Source organism: Patella vulgata, chromosome 2 (assembly GCF_932274485.2).
Source record: "Patella vulgata chromosome 2, xgPatVulg1.2, whole genome shotgun sequence".
Taxonomy (NCBI): domain Eukaryota; kingdom Metazoa; phylum Mollusca; class Gastropoda; family Patellidae; genus Patella; species Patella vulgata.
Window position 1 is genome coordinate 71,471,910 of NC_065880.2, and position 19,557 is coordinate 71,491,466.

The window sequence follows — 19,557 nt, forward strand, 5'->3', positions numbered from 1 at the left end:
TAGAAAAAAAATCGCTTCTCTGTATCCGAAAATGATAAGCGTCGTCATTTGAGTGGTTATAAAACAAATGAAGAATGGGACAACATACTTTGTCGTTTTCAAAATCGTTTCTGCTTTTGCCTACAAAAATCTATGACCAAAGACTGTCCGCCTGCTACTGGTTAGTATTTAATAATCAAAGGGAGACTACTGCGGTCAAATTGACAGAGTTACCCTTATTTGATAAATCGGTCAAGTTTGTTATTGAACTTTTGTACGAAGTATTTATCAGGAATTCCACGTAGTTGAGTTTTGTGCTGCGGTCATTTTGTCATAACGGTAAAAGACGTAAATTATTCATGTAGTGCTGTACTGTATTGCAACACTGTATCCATTTGGTGCCACACAGTTTTGACGTTATATTTATTAATGTGAGATATATTAGTGAAATGAAATGAAATGGGGTTTAATTTAAAGTCCTACTGTTCTGCTCCTATAGCCTACTGGTCTAGTGAAGACGGGCATACGTCATACAGCGTGTTATAAGGTAAATTTTGCCTGGACAGCGGCACCATAGCATACCCTTGTATTGAATTCCAACTGTCAAGGGATTTTTTACTTGCACGCCAATGTGTCATGGTAAGGTACCTCGGTTTTTTGTCCCATCCGAAGGACTGGATACAGCTCTCCTTGTCAGGCCCTCCGTCCTGCATCACTGACAAGGGGGAGCCACGCCGGAAAATCTGGATGAACTTTTTCGACCAATGCAGGGATTGAACACCTGACCTCTAAGCTAGCCACTGTGACCCCCGATGTTTGTCTACTTGAAACAGTGGCATAGCATGTGTGGACTTGTTAATAAATAATTATGTCGGCCCCTTCTCCTTTATGCTTGTTAAATAAAAACTAAATGATTAAATGTATATTTCAATCTAATCACCTTTATTAGGAAATTTAACCAAATTTAGTAAAATAGACTGAAATTATGAATTACATTGTTGTGACGGCTACAAAAGTGTCACAGTTGCTAAGAATGATTTCTCTAAGTTTTAATTCCTTGAACATTAAAACCAAAATAAGGACTGCAGACTATAGTTTCAAGGCAGATTCTCTTTAGATTAACCCTTGTGCACAAACCCTGGGCAGCCTTCCATCTGTCTTTTTCTTTGGAGAATTTCCAATAAAGATGTTTGTCAAAACATATTATTGTAAATATACTGAGCACCATGGAAAACGCCTCACTTTTTTTTCCCAAATATTTTATTACTAGGTGGTTTTATATGTATAATATTATGCAATACTATGAACTATTGTTTCACACAATGCTCCCAAACGCAAAAAAAATCGGCCTGTGTGCCAAAAAAAAAAATTGCACGAGATGCACACGAAAAACCCAATATTCACGTGCAGCATTGTGTGTGAGCCTTTTAAAAGCATGTTTTCAACTTAATGTGCAGTACATGAACTGTGAAACGTCAGTCTGTCGTAATTTTTTGTTGGATGTGTGATTGAATCGAGCTAGAGATGCCGAGACTTACTGAAAATCAACGGAATGAAGCCATGGGAATGTCCAGGGCTGGCATGTCTACACGTGCTATTGCCAAACACTTCAATTGTCATCAGTCCACTATTGTAAGGTTGGTGGAACGTGTTCGAGTTACTGGATCAACACGTGACCGTCAACGTTCTGGTCCACAACGCGTTACAACCCAGGCTCAAGACCGCTACATCCGGGTCACTCATCTGCGTGACAGATTCCGCCCAGCGACTCGAACAGGTGCAGCAGTCGTCGGAAGACAAGGACCAGTAAGTGCCAACATCGTAAGACGTCGTCTAAGAGAAGTAGGACTCCGTGCACGACGACCTTATGTTGGAGCTATCCTCAGGGATCATCACCGTCGGCAGCGTTTGATATAGGCTCAAGGACACCAGACATGGACAAGAGTAGACTGGCAAAGTGTGCTCTTCAGTGATGAGAGTCGCTTTCATCTTTATCACGCTGATGGCCGTCAACGTGTGTGGAGACTTCTTGGGGAACGTCTTGCAGACTGCTGCGTCTTCGAAACGAATAGATGGGGTGGGGGAAGTGTAATGGTGTGGGGAGGCTTCACATTTCATCAACGGACCGCCCTACACATTTGCAGGGGTCGCGTTAATGCTGTAGCCTACCGTGATGATGTCTTGCAACAAATTGTTGTTCCCATGTTTCGAGCGCACCCACAACTTCAGCACTTCCAACAGGATAATGCACGTCCGCATACCGCCTGTTTAAGTATGGACTACCTGGCTGCTAACAACATCAATGTTTTGGACTGGCCAGTCATGTCTCCGGACATGGTACCGATAGAACATGTCTGGGATGAGATTGGACGCCGTCTGTATCGGAGACCACAGATGCACACCATTGCTGCTTTAGAAGCTGCTCTTGTTCAAGAATGGAACAATTAGACCCAGGCCTTCTTTCAAACATTGGTAAATTCCATGCGATGTTGCTGCACAGCGTGCGTAAGAGCCCGTGGAGGACACACGCGCTACTGACATCTGTATCGTACTTTTGGTTTTGACCCCTCTGACTTTATACCGTTGATTACAGATTAAACATCCATAAGTGTACAAATGTGTTGTTATTGATGTGTTCCCATTTGAATATTGTTCACAATAAGAAGCAAAATAAATAAGATATGTTTACAGGATCATTTTGTTATACGAAAAACTAAGTGATGCGTTTTCCATGGCGCTCAGTATATAAAGCCTTGACAGCTTCATTAGATCTGTTGTGGATATCTTTCCACAACTTTGGAAAACCAGCATTAAGTTCTACTCTGGTTCAAAAACAATTTATACTGCAAGATAACTGCATAAAGACAGTTTTTATACGCCCACATTTTCATGTGGACGTATTATGCCGTCCGTCCACAATTGTTTGTGGACTCTCTACAGGTTACAATTCTTATCCGATTTTGACGAAACTTGAAATATAGATTTATCCCCAAAAGATCTCGGCTGCTTTCGATATTGGCATGTATCGGATCGAAACTTCATGGATTATGGCCCCTGATTGTACGAAAAATCACGTTTTTAGATTGTGGACCCTATAGAGGTCACAATTTTTATCCCATTTTTTTGAAACTTGAAATGTAAGTTTATAACCCAAAGATCTCGGTTCATCTCGATATCCGCGCATATCGGACCGTAACTTCCTGAATTATGGCCCCTGATTGTACGAAAAATCGCGTTTTTAGCTTGTGGACCCTATAGAGGTCATAATTTTTATCCGATTTAAAAAAACGTATTATTATATCACCGTTACACCCTAAGGAAGGTTGAGTTCGAATCTCGTGAAAATCGGCCTAAAATTAACAGACAAAATGGCCGCCATTCATTCTCAAATAGCATAAAAATATGGTATATCAAGGTTGTGGACCCTATAGAGGTCACAATTTTTATCCGATTTTGTTGAAAATTGAAATATAAGTTTATAACCCAAAGATCTCGGTTCCTTTCGATATTCGCGCATATCGGACTGTAACTTCCTGAATTATGGCCCCTGTTGTACGAAAAATCACATTTTTAGCTTGTGGACCCTATAGGGGTCATAATTTTTATCCGATTTAAAAAATCGTATTATTATATCACCGTTACACCATAAAGAAGGTTGAGTTCGAATTTCGTGAAAATCGGCCCTAAATTGACAGACAAAATGGCCGCCGTTCGTTCTCAAATAGCGTAAAAATATGGTATATCAAGGTTGTGGACCCTATAGAGGTCACAATTTTTATCCGATTTTTTTAAAACTTGAAATGTAAGTTTATAACCCAAAGATCTCAGTTCCTTTCGATCTTCGCGCATATCGGACCGTAACTTCCTGAATTATGGCCCCTGATTGTACGAAAAATCACGTTTTTAGCTTGTGGACCCTATAGAGGTCATAATTTTTATCCGATTTAAAAAAACGTATTATTATATCACCGTTACACCCTAAGGAAAACTGAGTTCGAATTTCGTGAAAATCGGCCCTAAATTGACAGACAAAATGGCCGCCATTCGTTCTCAATCAGCGTAAAATTATGGTATATCAAGGTTGTGGACCCTATAGAGGTCACAATTTTTATCCGATTTTGTTGAAACTTGAAATGTAAGTTTATAACTCAAAGATCTTGGTTCCTGTTGATATTTGCGCATATCGAATTGTAATTTCCTGAATTATGGCCCTTGATTGTAGGAAAAATCACTTTCTTGTTAGCTTGTTCTCTATCCATCTCTCAAAAATTGTAGGAAAAATCACTTTCGTTTTAGCTTGTTTTCTATCCATCTCTCGAAAATGTGGGCGTATCCTGCCTGGCAGCCGCTGGTTTTAATTCAGATTTTCTTAACTTTTGATTAGTCATTACAAGGGTGTTTTCCTAACATGACCATGATAATAAATGGAATTGAGATTGAACAGAATTGATATTTTTTTTACTTCAGAACCAATGATATGTTTTAAAGTCTGCAGAAGATTGCCACTTTTCAAGAAGAGGTTTTATGATGTAAAAATCAGTTATTCTCAATTTAAAAATGTTGATTCATTTAAATTGAGTTCAGACGAAGATAAAAAGCATGCCGCACTCTATGTTCACGTATGTATGCCTATGTATTTAAATCTACATATTAACTTTATGGAATATTGAATTTATATAAAGAATTTAATGCTTGATTTAAGGTTTGTGTCCATAGTTACAGTTAGCCCTTTATTTTACCAAGAATAAATCTTTGAAAATTTGTACACTCTGTTCATAGTAAAATATTAAAGGGGCATTAGGTAAGATTACGTAAAAAGCTGACAGTACTAACTATAATAGTTAAAAAAAAAAATAGATAATGAAAAGGGAATATGTTGTAAAATTCAGTCAAATTACTTCATTCTGAGCCTAGATATTGGTGATACTATTACTGTGTAGCCTCGATTGTCATTGCTACCGTTGTTCCGATAATAAACAAAGTCTTGATTATCGATTTTAACGTTAAATCATCAATGGCAAAAAGTATTTGAATCTTCTTAATATCGTAGCATATTGACAGACAAAATGACCGCCGTTCGTTCCCAAATAGCGTAAGAATATGGTATATCAAGGTTGTGAACCCTATAGGGGTCACAATTTTTATCCGATTTTGTTGAAACTTGAAATGTAAGTTTATAACCCAAAGATCTCGGTTCCTTTCGATATTCGTGCATATTGGACCGTAACTTCCTGAATTATGGCCCCTGATTGTACGAAAAATCACGTTTTTAGCTTGTGGACCCTATAAAAGTCATAATTTTTATCCGATTTAAAAAACCGTTCTATTATGTCACTGTTACACCCTACGGATGACTGAGTTCGAATTTCGTGAAAATCGGCCCAAAATTGACAGACAAAATGGCCGCCATTCGTTCCCAAATAGCGTAAGAATATGGTATATCAAGGTTGTGGACCCTATAGGGGTCACAATTTTTATCCGATTTTGTTTAAACTTGAAATGTATGTTTATAACCCAAAGATCTCGGTTCCTTTCGATATTCGTGCATATCGGACTGTAACTTCCTGAATTGTGACCCCTGATTGTACGACATCACGTTTTTAGCTTGTGGACCCTATAGAAGTCATAATTTTTACCCGATTTAAAAAAACGTATTATTATATCACCGTTACACCCTAGGGACGACTGAATTCGAATTTCGTGAAAATCGGCCCAAAATTGACAGACAAAATGGCTGCCGTTCGTTCTCAAATAGCGTAAGAAAATGGTATATCAAGGTTGTGGACCCTATAGAGGTCACAATTGTTATCCGATTGTGTTGAAACTTGAAATGTAAGTTTATAACCCAAAGATCTTGGTTCCTTTCGATATTCGCGCATATCAGACCGTAACTTCCTGAATTATGGTCCCTGATTTTATGAAAAATTGCGTTTTTGGCTTTTGTTGAAACTTGAAATGTAAGTCTATAACCCAAAGATCTCGGTTCCTTTTGATATTCGCGCATGTCGGACCGTAATTTCCTGAATTATGGCCCCTGATTGTACAAAAAATCGCGTTTTTAGCTTGTGGACCCTATACAGGTCATAATTTTTATCCGATTTAAAAAAACATATTATTATATCACCGTTACACCCTAAGGACGACTGAGTTTGAATTTCATGAAAATCGGCCCAAAATTGACAGACAAAATGGCCGCCGTTCATTCTCAAATAGCGTAAAAATATGGTATATCAAGGTTGTGGACCCTATAGAGGTCACAATTTTTATCCGATTTTGTTGAAACTTTAAATATAAGTTTATAACCCAAAGATCTCGGTTCCTTTCAATATTTGCCCATATCGGACCGTAACTTCCTGAATTATGGCCCCTGATTGTACGAAAAATCATGTTTTTAGCTTGTGGACCCATTAGAGGTCATAATTTTTATCCGATTTAAAAAACCGTATTATTATATTACCGTTCCACCATAAGGACAGTTGAGTTTGAATTTTGTGAAAATCGCCCCAAAATTGACAGACGAAATGGCCGCCGTTCGTTCTCAAATAGCGTAAAAATATGGTATATCAAGGTTGTGGACCCTATAGAGGTCACAATTTTTATCCGATTTTGTTGAAACTTGAAATGTAAGTTTATAACACAAAGATCTCAGTTCCTTTCGATAAATGCGCATATCGAAGTGTAATTTCCTGAATTATGGCCCTTGATTGTAGGAAAAATCACTTTCTTGTTAGCTTGTTCTCTATCCATCTCTCGAAAATGTGGGCGTATCCTGCCTGGCAGGCGCTGGTTTTATTTTGTAACGATTTAATGCTATGAATTTAATTCAAATTGTTGTTTTGTTTTTTTTACAGTGGCCTTATTGTAGAAAAAGATGTCCATATTGTAATTTTAACAAATACATCAAGTAAGAGCTCATTTTTTACGTATTTAATTTTGTCCTCAATGAAGTCAAATTAAAATGCATGGTAAATTTTCGATTTTTATTAACTGGCATTTAGAATTTTGGGCCTATTCATGAAAACCTCTTGTGTGTAATCACTTGTGCCACGTAGATAGGTATTTACGTAGGTTAATGTGCGTTGTGTGAGTGTCAGTGGTTTGGTGACGTAAAGGTACCACAGTGGTGTTGAAAATGTTACCTAAATCTGTGTTACTGCCAAGGTGACGCAAATAGTAACGCTATAGAAATATATGAATATTTATATTTTGTGAGTAATGCAGTGCTGTGAGATGTGACACATGCGATACCACAGTAAATGTGTCAAGTTTGTGTAGCCTTTTATGACAACTGATGGGCAGAAACAATGATGGCATTGTAAATCAGTATTTATCTATTGCAGTGAAGATGTAAATGAAGAGCGTATGAAGAATTGTTTAACCAAAGAATTAGATACATTGTTAGAAAAAAGCTGTATCAACAAACTGACAACTGTTTTTTTTGGTGGGGGTAAGATTGTATTCTTAAATATCAAAGTTATACTGAGGTGTTAAATAAACTTACAACTGTATATTTGGTGATGGTAAGATTGTATTCTTAAGTTATGCTTTGTCAAATACAAGTTATTTATTTAATATATTGTGGATTTATTAGACAGTTTTAGTCCCCAGAAATGTAGTAATTAAACTTTACAGATCCTATTTTCTTTCATTCGTTTTATTGTTAAAATTGCTTTTTATTTGCCTTTATAACAATAGGATATGTGATGTTGGTGATTAGCCGATGAAATGGTCTGTTTAAACCAGCCCGGTATGAGGTGTGCAAAGAATTATGGGAGTCACCTATAAAGCAGTGGGAGCCACTGTGGCTCAGTAATTAAGGCGCTGGATCTATAACCAGGACTTCAGGGGTTGGGCCTAAAGTTCACCAGGAAAGTACCTCAGAATTTTCCTGTGTGGTTTCACCTGGTCATTAGAGACGGACGAAGGCCCTGAAAACTAACAGTGTCTAGTTATTCAGATGTCGAGTCCTGTGTATGTGTTGCTGTGCATGTAAAAGATCTGACATCTGGAATTCGAAATAAGTGTAGGCTTTATATTTTGAAGGCACACCTAGTTTAGCCAGTCCTGATACTGTTAAAGCTGTAATAGATAGAGCGAAATCTCACGGAAACCTAGATCAAGATGCAGAAATCACTATTGAAGTGAATCCAACTGACATAGAGGCAAAAAAATTAAGGTATGTTTTATATCTCACTTATTCAATTAGAATTAGACATATTTATAATAATTCTTAACCTATTTACATCAAACAATTCACAACACAAGGTATATATATGGATATAATTACTTCTATTATTTAATAACCTTGTTATATAACACCATCCATCCGTAAGGTAACTTGGATTAATTGTCACATTAATGTTTACATCTTTCTCTTTTAAAGTCTGTGTGTCGTTTACAGTTTTGTAAAATATCAATTTTTTCATGGCTCAATGTATGCCATAATGTACATTGACTTCAACAGATTATTTAAGATTCAATTAGGAAAACATGGCAGCGAATTATTGAAAAAACAATTATACCATATGTTAGTCCCGAAATTACCTAGTTTATGTTGAATGGACATGAAACTCTTCCATTTTTAAAGGTTCAACTTTCAAAATATTGTAGTTTGCATGGTACAAATGACATTCAGAGACTATAATCAATTTTTTAAATTTTTATTAGGGCCTTTAAGGATGCAGGTGTGAATAGGATCTCAGTTGGACTTCAGGTATACAATATTTAATAATAGTCCAAGTATTAGGGCTGGCAATCGATCCTGTTTCAAGTATCGATTATCGCGGACCATCCGCTGATCGATAATCAATAATAATATCGGCAAATTATTCTGACTTACAATTGTTGAATTGGTTTGAAAACAATCATAATTTGTACATGAATTATATGCGAGTTTATGCTGTGATATCATTCTGTATACATGTAGAATTTTTTTTTTCCCGTTAATTTGACATTTGACAATAAAATAATAGCATTCCATAGCAAAACCAAGGTGTAGAAAGAAACTCAATCAACTTCGTTTGGAAGACAGAACCCGCCACCACTCGCCATATCTTTGTCGCTTATGACCTGAATAATACTGAGTAAAATGTAGTTATTTCCCTTTGATCACATCAAACAAATTCTTCAGTTCGCCGTAACAGTTTATTTCTTGCAGTGATTTCTTCGCACTGTGGAAATTAAAAATCTCCTCTTCAGACATTTCTTCGCAAGATTCTTAATAAATTAATAAATTTTATAAAGGGAAAGTACGTGTTTGACTTAGAAACAGATAAGACGAAAGAACTGAAGAGTTAAAATAAGGGACACTACTGGATGTTATGTGAAACCATTGGCTCTCATCATGACATAAGCGGTCAACATTTCTCACCGGTTGCGTCTTGCGTGAAAAAAACCCAACAAATGTGTGTGTTTTATTATGACTATTCTGTTTAATTACAGTTCTAGGCCCAAGCACGCATTGCAAAGAATACAGTGATGAGGATTATTTTTATGGACTTCTTCTTGCAAGTGAAGTACCTATAATTGCGCGATAATCGATATTTTAAAACTGTATCAATAATCGATTTACAAAACACTTACCGACGATTATCGGCAATTATCGATTATTTCCGCCAGCCCTACCAAGTATACAATATTTAATAATAGGCCAGTTATAAGGCCATAACAAAAAATACTCTGGTTTGAGACAATCCTTCCCAAAAATCGGATGCAGCAGGAAATGTTGTTATTTTGTCAAAGAATCAAGGCAATATATTTATCTCATCATGTTGTATGATTATCCAGTATTATTTATTTCTGTAGCCAGAGAAATATATATTTGTGCTGTAATTAATGAAACTGTTTTTATATTTAAAATAAAAATAAATCACACAGCCCTATTTAAGTGGTAAAGGAGTATCTGATACCCAGAATATATTTTTTATAAGTCAAGATAGATAATTTAGGGGTTTGTAAAGTGCTTAAATTACAACACATATTTATGCATGCAAAGCATATAAACAGTTTTTATACGCCCACATTTTCATGTGGACGTATTATGCCGTCGCCCCTGTCCGTCCGGACGTCCGTCTGTCTGTCTGTCTGTCCGTCCGTCCACAATTTGTTTGTGGACACTCTACAGGTCACAATTCTTATCCGATTTTAAAGAAACTTGAAATATAGGTGTATCTCCAAAAGATCTCGGCTACTTTCGATATTGGCATGTATCGGATCGAAACTTTATGGATTATGGCCCCTGTTTGTACGAAAAATCATGTTTTTGGTTTGTGGACCATATAGAGGTCATAATTTTTATCCGATTTTGTTGAAACTTGAAATGTAAGTTTATAACCCAAAGATCTCAGTTCCTTTCGATATTCGCGCATATCGGACTGTAACTTCCTGAATTATGGCCCCTGATTGTACGAAAAATCGCTTTTTTAGCTTGTGGACCCTCTAGAGGTTATAATTTTTATCCGATTTAAAAAAACGTATAATTATATCACCGTTACACCATAAGGATGGTTGAGTTCGAATTTCATGAAATTCAGCCCAAAATTGACAGACAAAATGGCCGCCTTTCGTTCTCAAATAGCGTAAAAACATGGTATATCAAGGTTGTGGACCCTATAGAGGTCACAATTTTTATCTGATTTTGTTGAAACTTGAAATGTAAGTTTATAACCCAAAGATCTTGGTTCCTTTCGATATTCGCGCATATCGGACCGTAACTTCCTGAATTATGGCCCCTGATTGTACGCAAAAACCAATTTAAGTTTGTGGACCCTATAGAGGTCATAATTTTTATCCGATTTAAAAAAACGTTTATTATATCACCGTTACACCCTAAGGACGGCTAAGTTCAAATTTCGTGAAAATCAGCCCAAAACTAACAGACAAAATGGCCGCCCCTCGTTCTCAATCGGCGTAAAAATATGGTATATCAAGGTTGTGGACCCTATAGAGGTCACAATTTTTATCTGATTTTGTTGAAACTTTAAATGTAAGTTTATAACCCAAAGATCTTGGTTCCTTTCGATATTCGCGCATATCGACCGTAACTTCCAGAATTATGGCCCCTGATTGTACGAAAAATCCATTTTATATAGAGGTCACAATTTTTATCCGATTTTGTTGAAACTTGAAATGTAAGTTTATAACCCAAAGATTTCGGTTCCTTTCGATATTTGCGCATATCGAATTGTAATTTCCTGAATTATGGCCCTTGATTGTAGGAAAAATCACTTTATTTTTAGCTTGTTCTCTATCCATCTCTCGAAAATGTGGGCGTATTCTGCCTGGCAGCCGCTGGTTGTTTTTTTTAGTGTCTCAATCAAAATGATTTAGTTTTCTTGGGAAGAGATCACACTGTAGAAGAAGGACTAAGGTGAATATTAAAATACTTAACAAGAGAGTGAAAATTACAGTGGAATCTGTCACATGCAGCTTCTGAATACTACTGCATTTTGTGACATCCATGATCATTTTCAAGTCCCCATTTTTTTTCTTTCTTATTTCAACCAACAAAGTTTAGAATAGTCTGTATCTGAATAGGGGTTTTTGGGTGGTCAAATGGTTAACGTGCATTGCATCATAAGGTCTGTCATTGAGTCAAGGGGCATGGTTTTGATTCCCTGCTTGTATGTGGCCTGTCCACCATCATGGGATTTCTCTGGGTCCACCGGTTTCTTCCCACTGCTAAAGACTACTACATGCAAGAGAATTATTGAAATAAAATTGAACCATAAGCTAGTCCAGAAATGACCTAGTTTGTGTCGAGTGGATGTTAAACCCCATTTCTCTCTCTCTCGTATTGTGAATATTACGGATTACTACATCAGTTAGTGATCCAATCACACGAATTGTAATGAATTAACATTCTATAATGTGGATTTTAATAAATGGGTCCTGGTTCAAAAAGGACATCAATCTTTGAGCATTTTCTGGCATTGATCATTCTGTTATGCTGTGTAACATGGCATATTTTAACAATCCTATATGAGGTCAAAACTGACCGATTCCACTGTACTTCTAACTTATTAAAATGATACTCTCACTATGCCCCCAAATAGTCAGCTCCGGTAAGAGCTATAATGGTTCTGGAACACGTAATCTTCAATCTAGTAGCTTGGATTATCAAGTTATGATTTAAAAATGTTACTTAATTGGCATCTAGAGAATATATAACATATATATAATTTTTGGTTACAATTTCCTACATTACTGTCTGGTGAAATAGTTCCAAATCATATTTGTAGATGTTTATCAGAGGCGAAATCTTTACTTCCTGGAAGAGTATCTGTAGATCTGATATTTGGCCGTCCGCAACAAACAAAAGAGACATGGAAACAAGAACTAAAACAGGTACAAATTGTTCTTAATAAAGTTAATATCTGGTTAGTATTTGGTACTGTATTATTTTAGAACTAAATAATGTATTCCATAGGCATGTACAATATGGTGGTTCACTAGCCAAAAGATCCAGTGTTGGTCGAAAGAGTTCCCCCGGATTTTCCAGTGTGGTTTCCTCTTGTCAGTGGTTGAAGACAGAGGGTATGGCAACGAACAGTGTCTAGTTTTTAAGATGGGACTGATAATACAAAAAAAAGAAAACAAAGTCCTATGTACATGTTGGCATGCATGTAAAAAAAATTGGAATTTGCAACAAGAGTAGGACCTAGCAGCCCTGTTAGGGCAAAATTTCCCTCATAACACACTGCATGACATATGTATGTCTTCATTAACCCTTTAGGTGCACAAAGGTAGGATGTTAAACCCCATTTCATGACATATGGGTCAACACATACAATTTTACATAATAGATATAAATAGATTTAAATATATTTTGACAATTACATAACCTGTACTTAAAGTAATGATACATCATTTGCATTTTTGCAAAAATATCAAATTTCTGTCAGCTAAATACAGGCTAATAGTACTCAGATTCAATTTGATTTAAAATGGGCCTTATCAATTGGAGATGGGCTTATTACATAGCGAGCAGCATGGATCAATGAAATTGTAAAATACTGAACTAATAAAACCATTTTTAGATTAATATTCCTATCGGAGATTTATCTTTCAAAATATTGTAGTTTGCTAGGGATTCCTAGTTTGCTAAAATGGCAGAATGAGACTTTAATATAAAGATTAAAATAACACCATTTATTTTCAGTTACTATCTGTTTGTGACAACCACATTTCATTGTATCAATTAACACCCGAACGAGGAACCACATTATACAAACAAATACAGGAACAAAATGTGGTAAGTAGTGATTAAATAATTTACCACAATCCTTAATGGAATTGTCAGTTATTTAGAAAATATGTCACTTGCCTTAAACATTTAAAGCAAGTCCTAGGTTTGATCTCAATATTGGCTGAGGAAGTTTTATCGAATCTTCTGCTGTTGTTTACCCTTGTCAGTAGTACCGAACTAAGGGTCTGGCAAGGAGAATATATTTATCCCTAGAGATACCAATACACATTCTGCAGTAGATTGTTGAAATTACAAAAAATGGTAGATTTAAACTTTTATATATATATCTATATTTTTAGTTATTACCAAGTACAGAGGAGATGGCTGATCTGTATAAAATAGCTGTAGAGGTTAGTTTTTGATATTTTGTAATTATTTCTGATAGATAAATGGTGAGCTGAAAAGAGCTTTCCTCAATTTGCAAATGTCAACAAAATCTCTCCTAGTTTGGTCCAGGTGAGGGATTTGATAAATAAGGAGAGTTGTATCATAATGAGACAATTTGATTAAAATACAGATCTATATTTCGTTTCGTTTTTTATACTTTCGATGGCCTACACTACATGAAGATCTGACAAGTTGTATTGGGAGGTCGCATCAAGAGTCATACAAACGGCTTTTGACCCTATGACATCAGACATTGATTAATCAATCAGCGATGACGTTGATAGTGGTTTACCCACAGTTCCATGCTTCGCACGGCAAGACGTCGCCGTAACAGATGGTTTCACGCTATCCAGAACACAGGGTAAATAACAGCTCTTCCAGATCCTATAGTGTAGTACAGACAAATAAAACAAAATTTTGAACTATAAAAATCGAAACAAAATAGGATCTGTGTTTTAATCAGATTGCATAATGAGTGATTCTTTTCATTCATAAGACAGGGTATACTTAGTTAGAGTACAAGTAGGATATATAATTACACAGTGACTTTGCCCACTTATCAACTCAGACTCTCAAGCACCTCAGTCTCAATGAGCACCTTGAAAAAACAATGACTGATGATGACAGCAAAGAACATATTTCTAATAACATACATGTATTTCACTATTTCAGTACTTACACAGTAATGGATACGAACATTATGAAGTTTCCAACTTTGCCAAAGAGGTATGTTTGAAGAGGGAATATTAGTTTCAAAAAGGAATTCAGTATTTAAAAAAAGGTTCTTTTTATTAAAAATACATTATGCAAGAGCTAAATATGTCTATTGCAGGTCTTTCTTTAGGCCTGAAATGTTATCTAAATTATTAATTAGACATTAATTAACCTATCCAGACCATAATCAACTCTAGATGGCATCGCTTGTCTGCGATCTTTAGTGGATTATGAGCCGATTTACTGCATAACTTTCCTTCACGATTTAACGATTAAATTGATAATCGAGACTATGTTGTTTATCGTAATTTCAACCGCTTAGTTCTCAGTTCATAGGGGATCAATTTGAATGAAATTTTCAGCAAATTGCCTTTACATTATCTAGTTTTTAACTACATGTATTATAGTGAGAACTGCCAACTCGTTGTCAAATCTCCCATAAAGTATCTTTAATATGAAAATACAATTCAACATGGAGCAAAATAAATGGAATATTTGTGTTTTAATGTAATAATGCAGTTAGAGAGTACCTGAATGACACCAGATTTTGAAGGTATTAGGAGAGCCGCAGTGGTCCAGTGAGTAAGATGCTGGCTTGTTAACAAGGAGGACTCGGGTTCGCTCCTTGTGTTGGCCAAAAAGAAAAGTTCTTCTGAATTTCCCAGCATGATTTCCCCTTGTGAGTCAGTGGTGCAGGACAGAAGTCCTTGCAGCGACAGTGTCTAGTCGCTCAGATGAGATAGTTGGAATTCAAGTAGGCCGTAGTGATGCTGTCAGAGCAAAATTTCCCTCCTAGCATATTGTATCATTAACCCAGTTGGTGTAGAAAAGTAGGATGTTAAACCCCATTTCATTTTAAGGTATTCAAACATGGAAGATTTTTAATATATCTGATATATTGGGTGGCTGAGTGGTTCGGATCAACGCCTGCACTTGAATCAATGACATTGGTATCGATCCAATGTTTGTACGTGATAAGGAGTAAGGTCACCTGCCCAACCTGTGGGATTTTCGGTTTCCTCCCACTGCTAAAGACCCTTACGCACAAGTGAATTATTGAAATAAAATTGTACCATATGTTAATCCCGAAATGACCTAGTTTTTCTTTCTCTCCTCTCTCTCTCAAATCATGTAATTTACACACATTTCTTCAAACATTCTTTTATTTATGTATTTAATTCAGGCTTCCTACAGTCATCATAATCTCATATATTGGACAGGTGGTGAATATATAGGTATAGGTCCAGGTCAGAATCATTTTATCTTTTGTTTCATGTTAGATATGTCTTGGTGTGATTTTCTCTAGACAAATTCTAACCATACTCAGTTAGTCCTAATTAAGCTAGAAATGCTATTAAATAGATAATACAAAGCCCACGAAAAAAATAAACTAATAAAACAAAAAGATTTTCCAACAGACCTATATGTTGCTGCCAAATAACCATAAACACAGGTATTTTTTTCTTGGCCTTATATTGATGGATGTATAATGTAATGTGTATTATATTAAAGGTGCTCATGGTAGATTATGGATGTATAATGCTGATGAAAAACGTTACGTTAGAGAAGCTAGAACACAAACATTAGAACCACCTAATTGGATGGCAGAAGTAGAGAAATATGGTCATGCTACAAGACGTATAATTAAACAAAATACTCATGATAGGTAGATACAAATATTGACTTTTCCTCAGTCTTTAAAGTAAAATTTAACAACGGTATTATTACTGTTGGATTTGGACAGGTGAATTTGAAATAAGAGTAGACAGTAGCACTGCTGTCTGGGCAGAATTTCTCCATAGACGATCCACCTCATTTCCTATTGTTTACACTCTAATATTTAAGCTGTTTTATTTCAGGGCAATAGAGTTATTAATGACTAGTCTGAGAACAAAATGGGGTTTATCAAATCAGGTAAGTGATAAAACATGATAGTACTGAATAACTATTATAGCTGACAAAACGTCTTGATTCATATTCTCTCCTGATGGGTAGATCACTACACCAACTTTCATTGGATACAAATTTTATTGTATTATCCCGGTTATAAAACCAAGAAAATACTGTGAGGTTTATCATTTCTCAATAATTCATATTTATGCATAGGTATTTTTTCATGCTACATTAATTTTGCCCTGCACTATCATACTAGTTCAGCTACTGAATGAGCATCAAACAAGTTAATAAATATATAAATATTTGCAACCATGCTGACATATCTATTGTGAAAACCTGTAGGAAGATGTGAAATTAAAAAAGATATAATAACTTTCTTGGACAGTTTATTGTTAATTTTATCTGGTGATCATGTAGCGCAAACCCTTCTTTTATGATTCTTCATACTTTTATTGAAATGAGAAATTGTTGAGGATATTCTGTTATTTTAGGTCTGGCGGAAAGTTTATCCTGTGGGCCTTTTCCAGTTATATGGTTCATCAGAAACAATTAATTTCCTCCAATCAGCAGACTTTTTGAAATTAGACAAAAGGTGGTGTTATTAATTCATTTGAAAATATAATTATATAAAATATTTGATGTCATAAAACATAATTATATAAAATATTTGATGTCAGAAAACATAATTATATGAAATATTTGATGTCACAAAGCAATTATATAGAGTATTGATCTTACAAGACATTATTTAAAAGTAGACAGACAGCCCATAAATATCTATCGGTATTTAATTATTTTTACGTCAGTAGTGCCGATGCCAGCCAGTATTCATGATGCAGAACGCCCTTTCCCCGATGGTGTACTGTAGCTGTGCAGGGATAAACTAAGAAACCATAGTTTTTGCATAATCCTTGCACAGTTGAGGTCGGGGTTGGGGGGTATAAATTTTGCGTTGCTCAAGCCAAAAAAGTCTCTTGGCGGCCCTGGTCATAGGTAAAAATTGCATGATAGAAGAGGCATGAGTGAAAAAAATGGAACATTTTTTGAAGTGGCATTTTAATTCTTCATACTCCTGTCAAATTGTGTGGGTATCAAATGTGATTCTTACTTAAATTATTTCAGGTTTTGACAGGTTTTTTTTCTGGATTTAGTTTGAGTTGTTTAATTCTATTCTATTCATTTGCACAAGTATTCCATGCAATTTTTAATATATACTTATTTAAAATCTCAATTTCAGGGGTTTACGAGCAACAGAGAAGGGAATAGCTGTACTAGATAGCCTAATTGTTGAACTAGTTTCTATATTAAACCAAAATTCCACATCTTCCAAATAGCAAATTAATGGTATTACCATCATCCATTTTGAATGACAATTTATTTTTTATATGATTGTTAATGGTCTATAGAAAAAGGGTTTCTTCTTCCATTTTTAATGACAACAAATTATTTTTTATACGATTGTTAATGGTCTGTAGGACAAGGGTTTCTATTTAGATATTGGAGAGAGAGAAATGGAGTTTAAATTCCACTCGACACAAACTAGGTCATTTCGGGACTAACATATGTTTTTTTAAATTTTATTTACATAATTCGCTTGCGCGTAGCTGTGGGAGGAAACCACGCCAGTCGACTCAGTGACAGACTTTATGATACAGCGCGCGTACGCTAACCATACAGCCATCCAACCCCCCTTTAGATTTTGGACATTTGTTAGTATGCTTATGTATATTTAGTAGATTTTCAACATTCATTTTGGTGTAAGCATGTTTTTATTCTGGAGAGTTTCAATTTAATGTCTACAATTGTTTTGTCTTTTCAAAACGTCAACATTATTTCATTCAGCTTTCAACAGCAAATAAACTGGACTAATAATCCTAAAACAGATTGATGCTAAAATAGATTGTTTTCAACTGCACCCACTGTGAAAACATGCACTGTAAGTCATGAGTACAATTATAAGTTATGAATTCATTCACATTAATTTCAGTGATTTATAATATACTAGTTGATTAGTCATGTATACCTTTAAGATGCAGTATGAAAGAGCTAAATCTGCCTAGTAAAAGTCCTTTTTCAAATGTTATATAAATTATTAATTAGGCATTTATTCACATAAGCCCATAATCAACTCTTAACAAAATCTCATTGTTTGTTAGTGCTGATATCAAGTAAAATTTTATGCACAGATGTAGTGGGAGCAAACATCAATACTTGCATCGGTAAATTTGGCTGTTGCTGAAAACTCCTCATTGCAACAAAAAGTTTCTATTATAAATCTGTAAATGTGTCATTTTGTACCAACATTAAAACTAGTGCCTATCTTTCTTATGTATTCGATAATATTTATCCATTTATGTGAAGAAAACAAAGGACCGCACATTTAAATATTTTGAAATTCAGTTTATACAGATAAGAGAAAGTACCTAATTGTTTCTCCGAATTGGTTTCTATAGTCAGTGGTACAGGATGTAGGACCTGGTAAGGAAAAGTGTCTAGTCATTCAGATGGGACAGAAAACCTGAGGACCCCTGTGCTCATAAAAGAACCTTTCATAGTTAGAATTCGAAATAAGAGTAGGCCAGAAAAAAATTTCTCATATAGCACACTACATCTACATGGTGTATGTCCATCAAACCCCATTGTCATGAGGCCAATAATGGTCACTTGTAGAGTTAAAATAATTTTGCTGATAAAAAAAATATTCAACAAGTTTTGAAATAAATTATGGTTGATAACTTTTAATCAGAAGTTATTTCGTAATAGGAAATGAGACATCAGTCATTATATACTTGCATTGAGATATGTGATTAGTTTTCCTTATTATGACAGGTGGTATAAGAAAACTTAGTTTGGGTGGACTAAATGCTAAATTTAGATTTCAACATTTCTAGATTTAAAACACTTTAGTTTCAACTAGAAACTGATGTATTTGCTAATTTCTCAACTGACACTAGTGGATTATAGGATTATTCTTTAACATGCCATTTATTTTAAGTCTTATTTTAACATATATTAAATATATGACTTTAAAAAATGCAATCATCGCTTTAAAGGAATCATAATTTTTTTTTATGTGTCTAAAAAAATGACAAATTTTTTTTAAAAAATATGATTTTAGATTTCTACATTTGTTTTAAAATGTAAGCTTATATATTGTGTCTTGTGGGAAATTAATTTATTTTAATATACAAGGTTATGTAATTTTTTGCAAATAAAGTTTTATTTATATTAAAGAAATATTATTAACTCCATTTTGTGGACATATCAATATATGTAAATAACAAAAGATAGGTTGCCAGGCAACCCATCATGTGCCCACAGCTGTTTGGTTCTTT

General features: G+C 35.1%; 1 protein-coding gene across 3 annotated transcripts; it reads left to right on the forward strand.

Moving 5' to 3' along the window:
* The first annotated feature begins 286 nt into the window (after positions 1-286).
* Positions 287-19,461, forward strand: LOC126809803 (radical S-adenosyl methionine domain-containing protein 1, mitochondrial). Of its 3 annotated transcripts, none has more exons than XM_050534588.2 (16): positions 287-318; positions 4,447-4,598; positions 6,831-6,883; positions 7,320-7,426; positions 8,023-8,155; positions 8,647-8,692; positions 11,286-11,347; positions 12,219-12,324; positions 13,139-13,231; positions 13,525-13,575; positions 14,285-14,338; positions 15,510-15,573; positions 15,839-15,992; positions 16,186-16,240; positions 16,714-16,814; positions 17,460-19,461. In XM_050534588.2, the coding sequence occupies exons 2-16, from the start codon at positions 4,452-4,454 to the stop codon at positions 17,554-17,556; spliced, it is 1,323 nt and encodes a 440-aa protein (XP_050390545.1). In that variant the 5' UTR covers positions 287-318; positions 4,447-4,451; the 3' UTR covers positions 17,557-19,461. The 3 variants fall into 3 exon arrangements, with proteins under 3 accessions (XP_050390545.1, XP_050390546.1, XP_055954612.1); XM_050534589.2 differs by having other exon boundaries at positions 301-410; XM_056098637.1 differs by lacking the exon at positions 287-318 and adding an exon at positions 508-526.
* Positions 19,462-19,557: the final 96 nt, after the last annotated feature.

What these genes read in the sequence shown, in the direction of transcription:
- LOC126809803 (XM_050534588.2), top strand. Translation starts at nt 4,452, where the DNA reads ATGATATGTTTTAAAGTCTGCAGAAGATTGCCACTTTTCAAGAAGAGG. An exon ending in ATGCCGCACTCTATGTTCAC is followed by an intron (nt 4,599 to 6,830) that starts GTATGTATGCCT and finishes TTTTTTTTACAG; the next exon opens with TGGCCTTATTGTAGAAAAAG. An exon ending in GGATCTCAGTTGGACTTCAG is followed by an intron (nt 8,693 to 11,285) that starts GTATACAATATT and finishes TGTTTTTTTTAG; the next exon opens with TGTCTCAATCAAAATGATTT.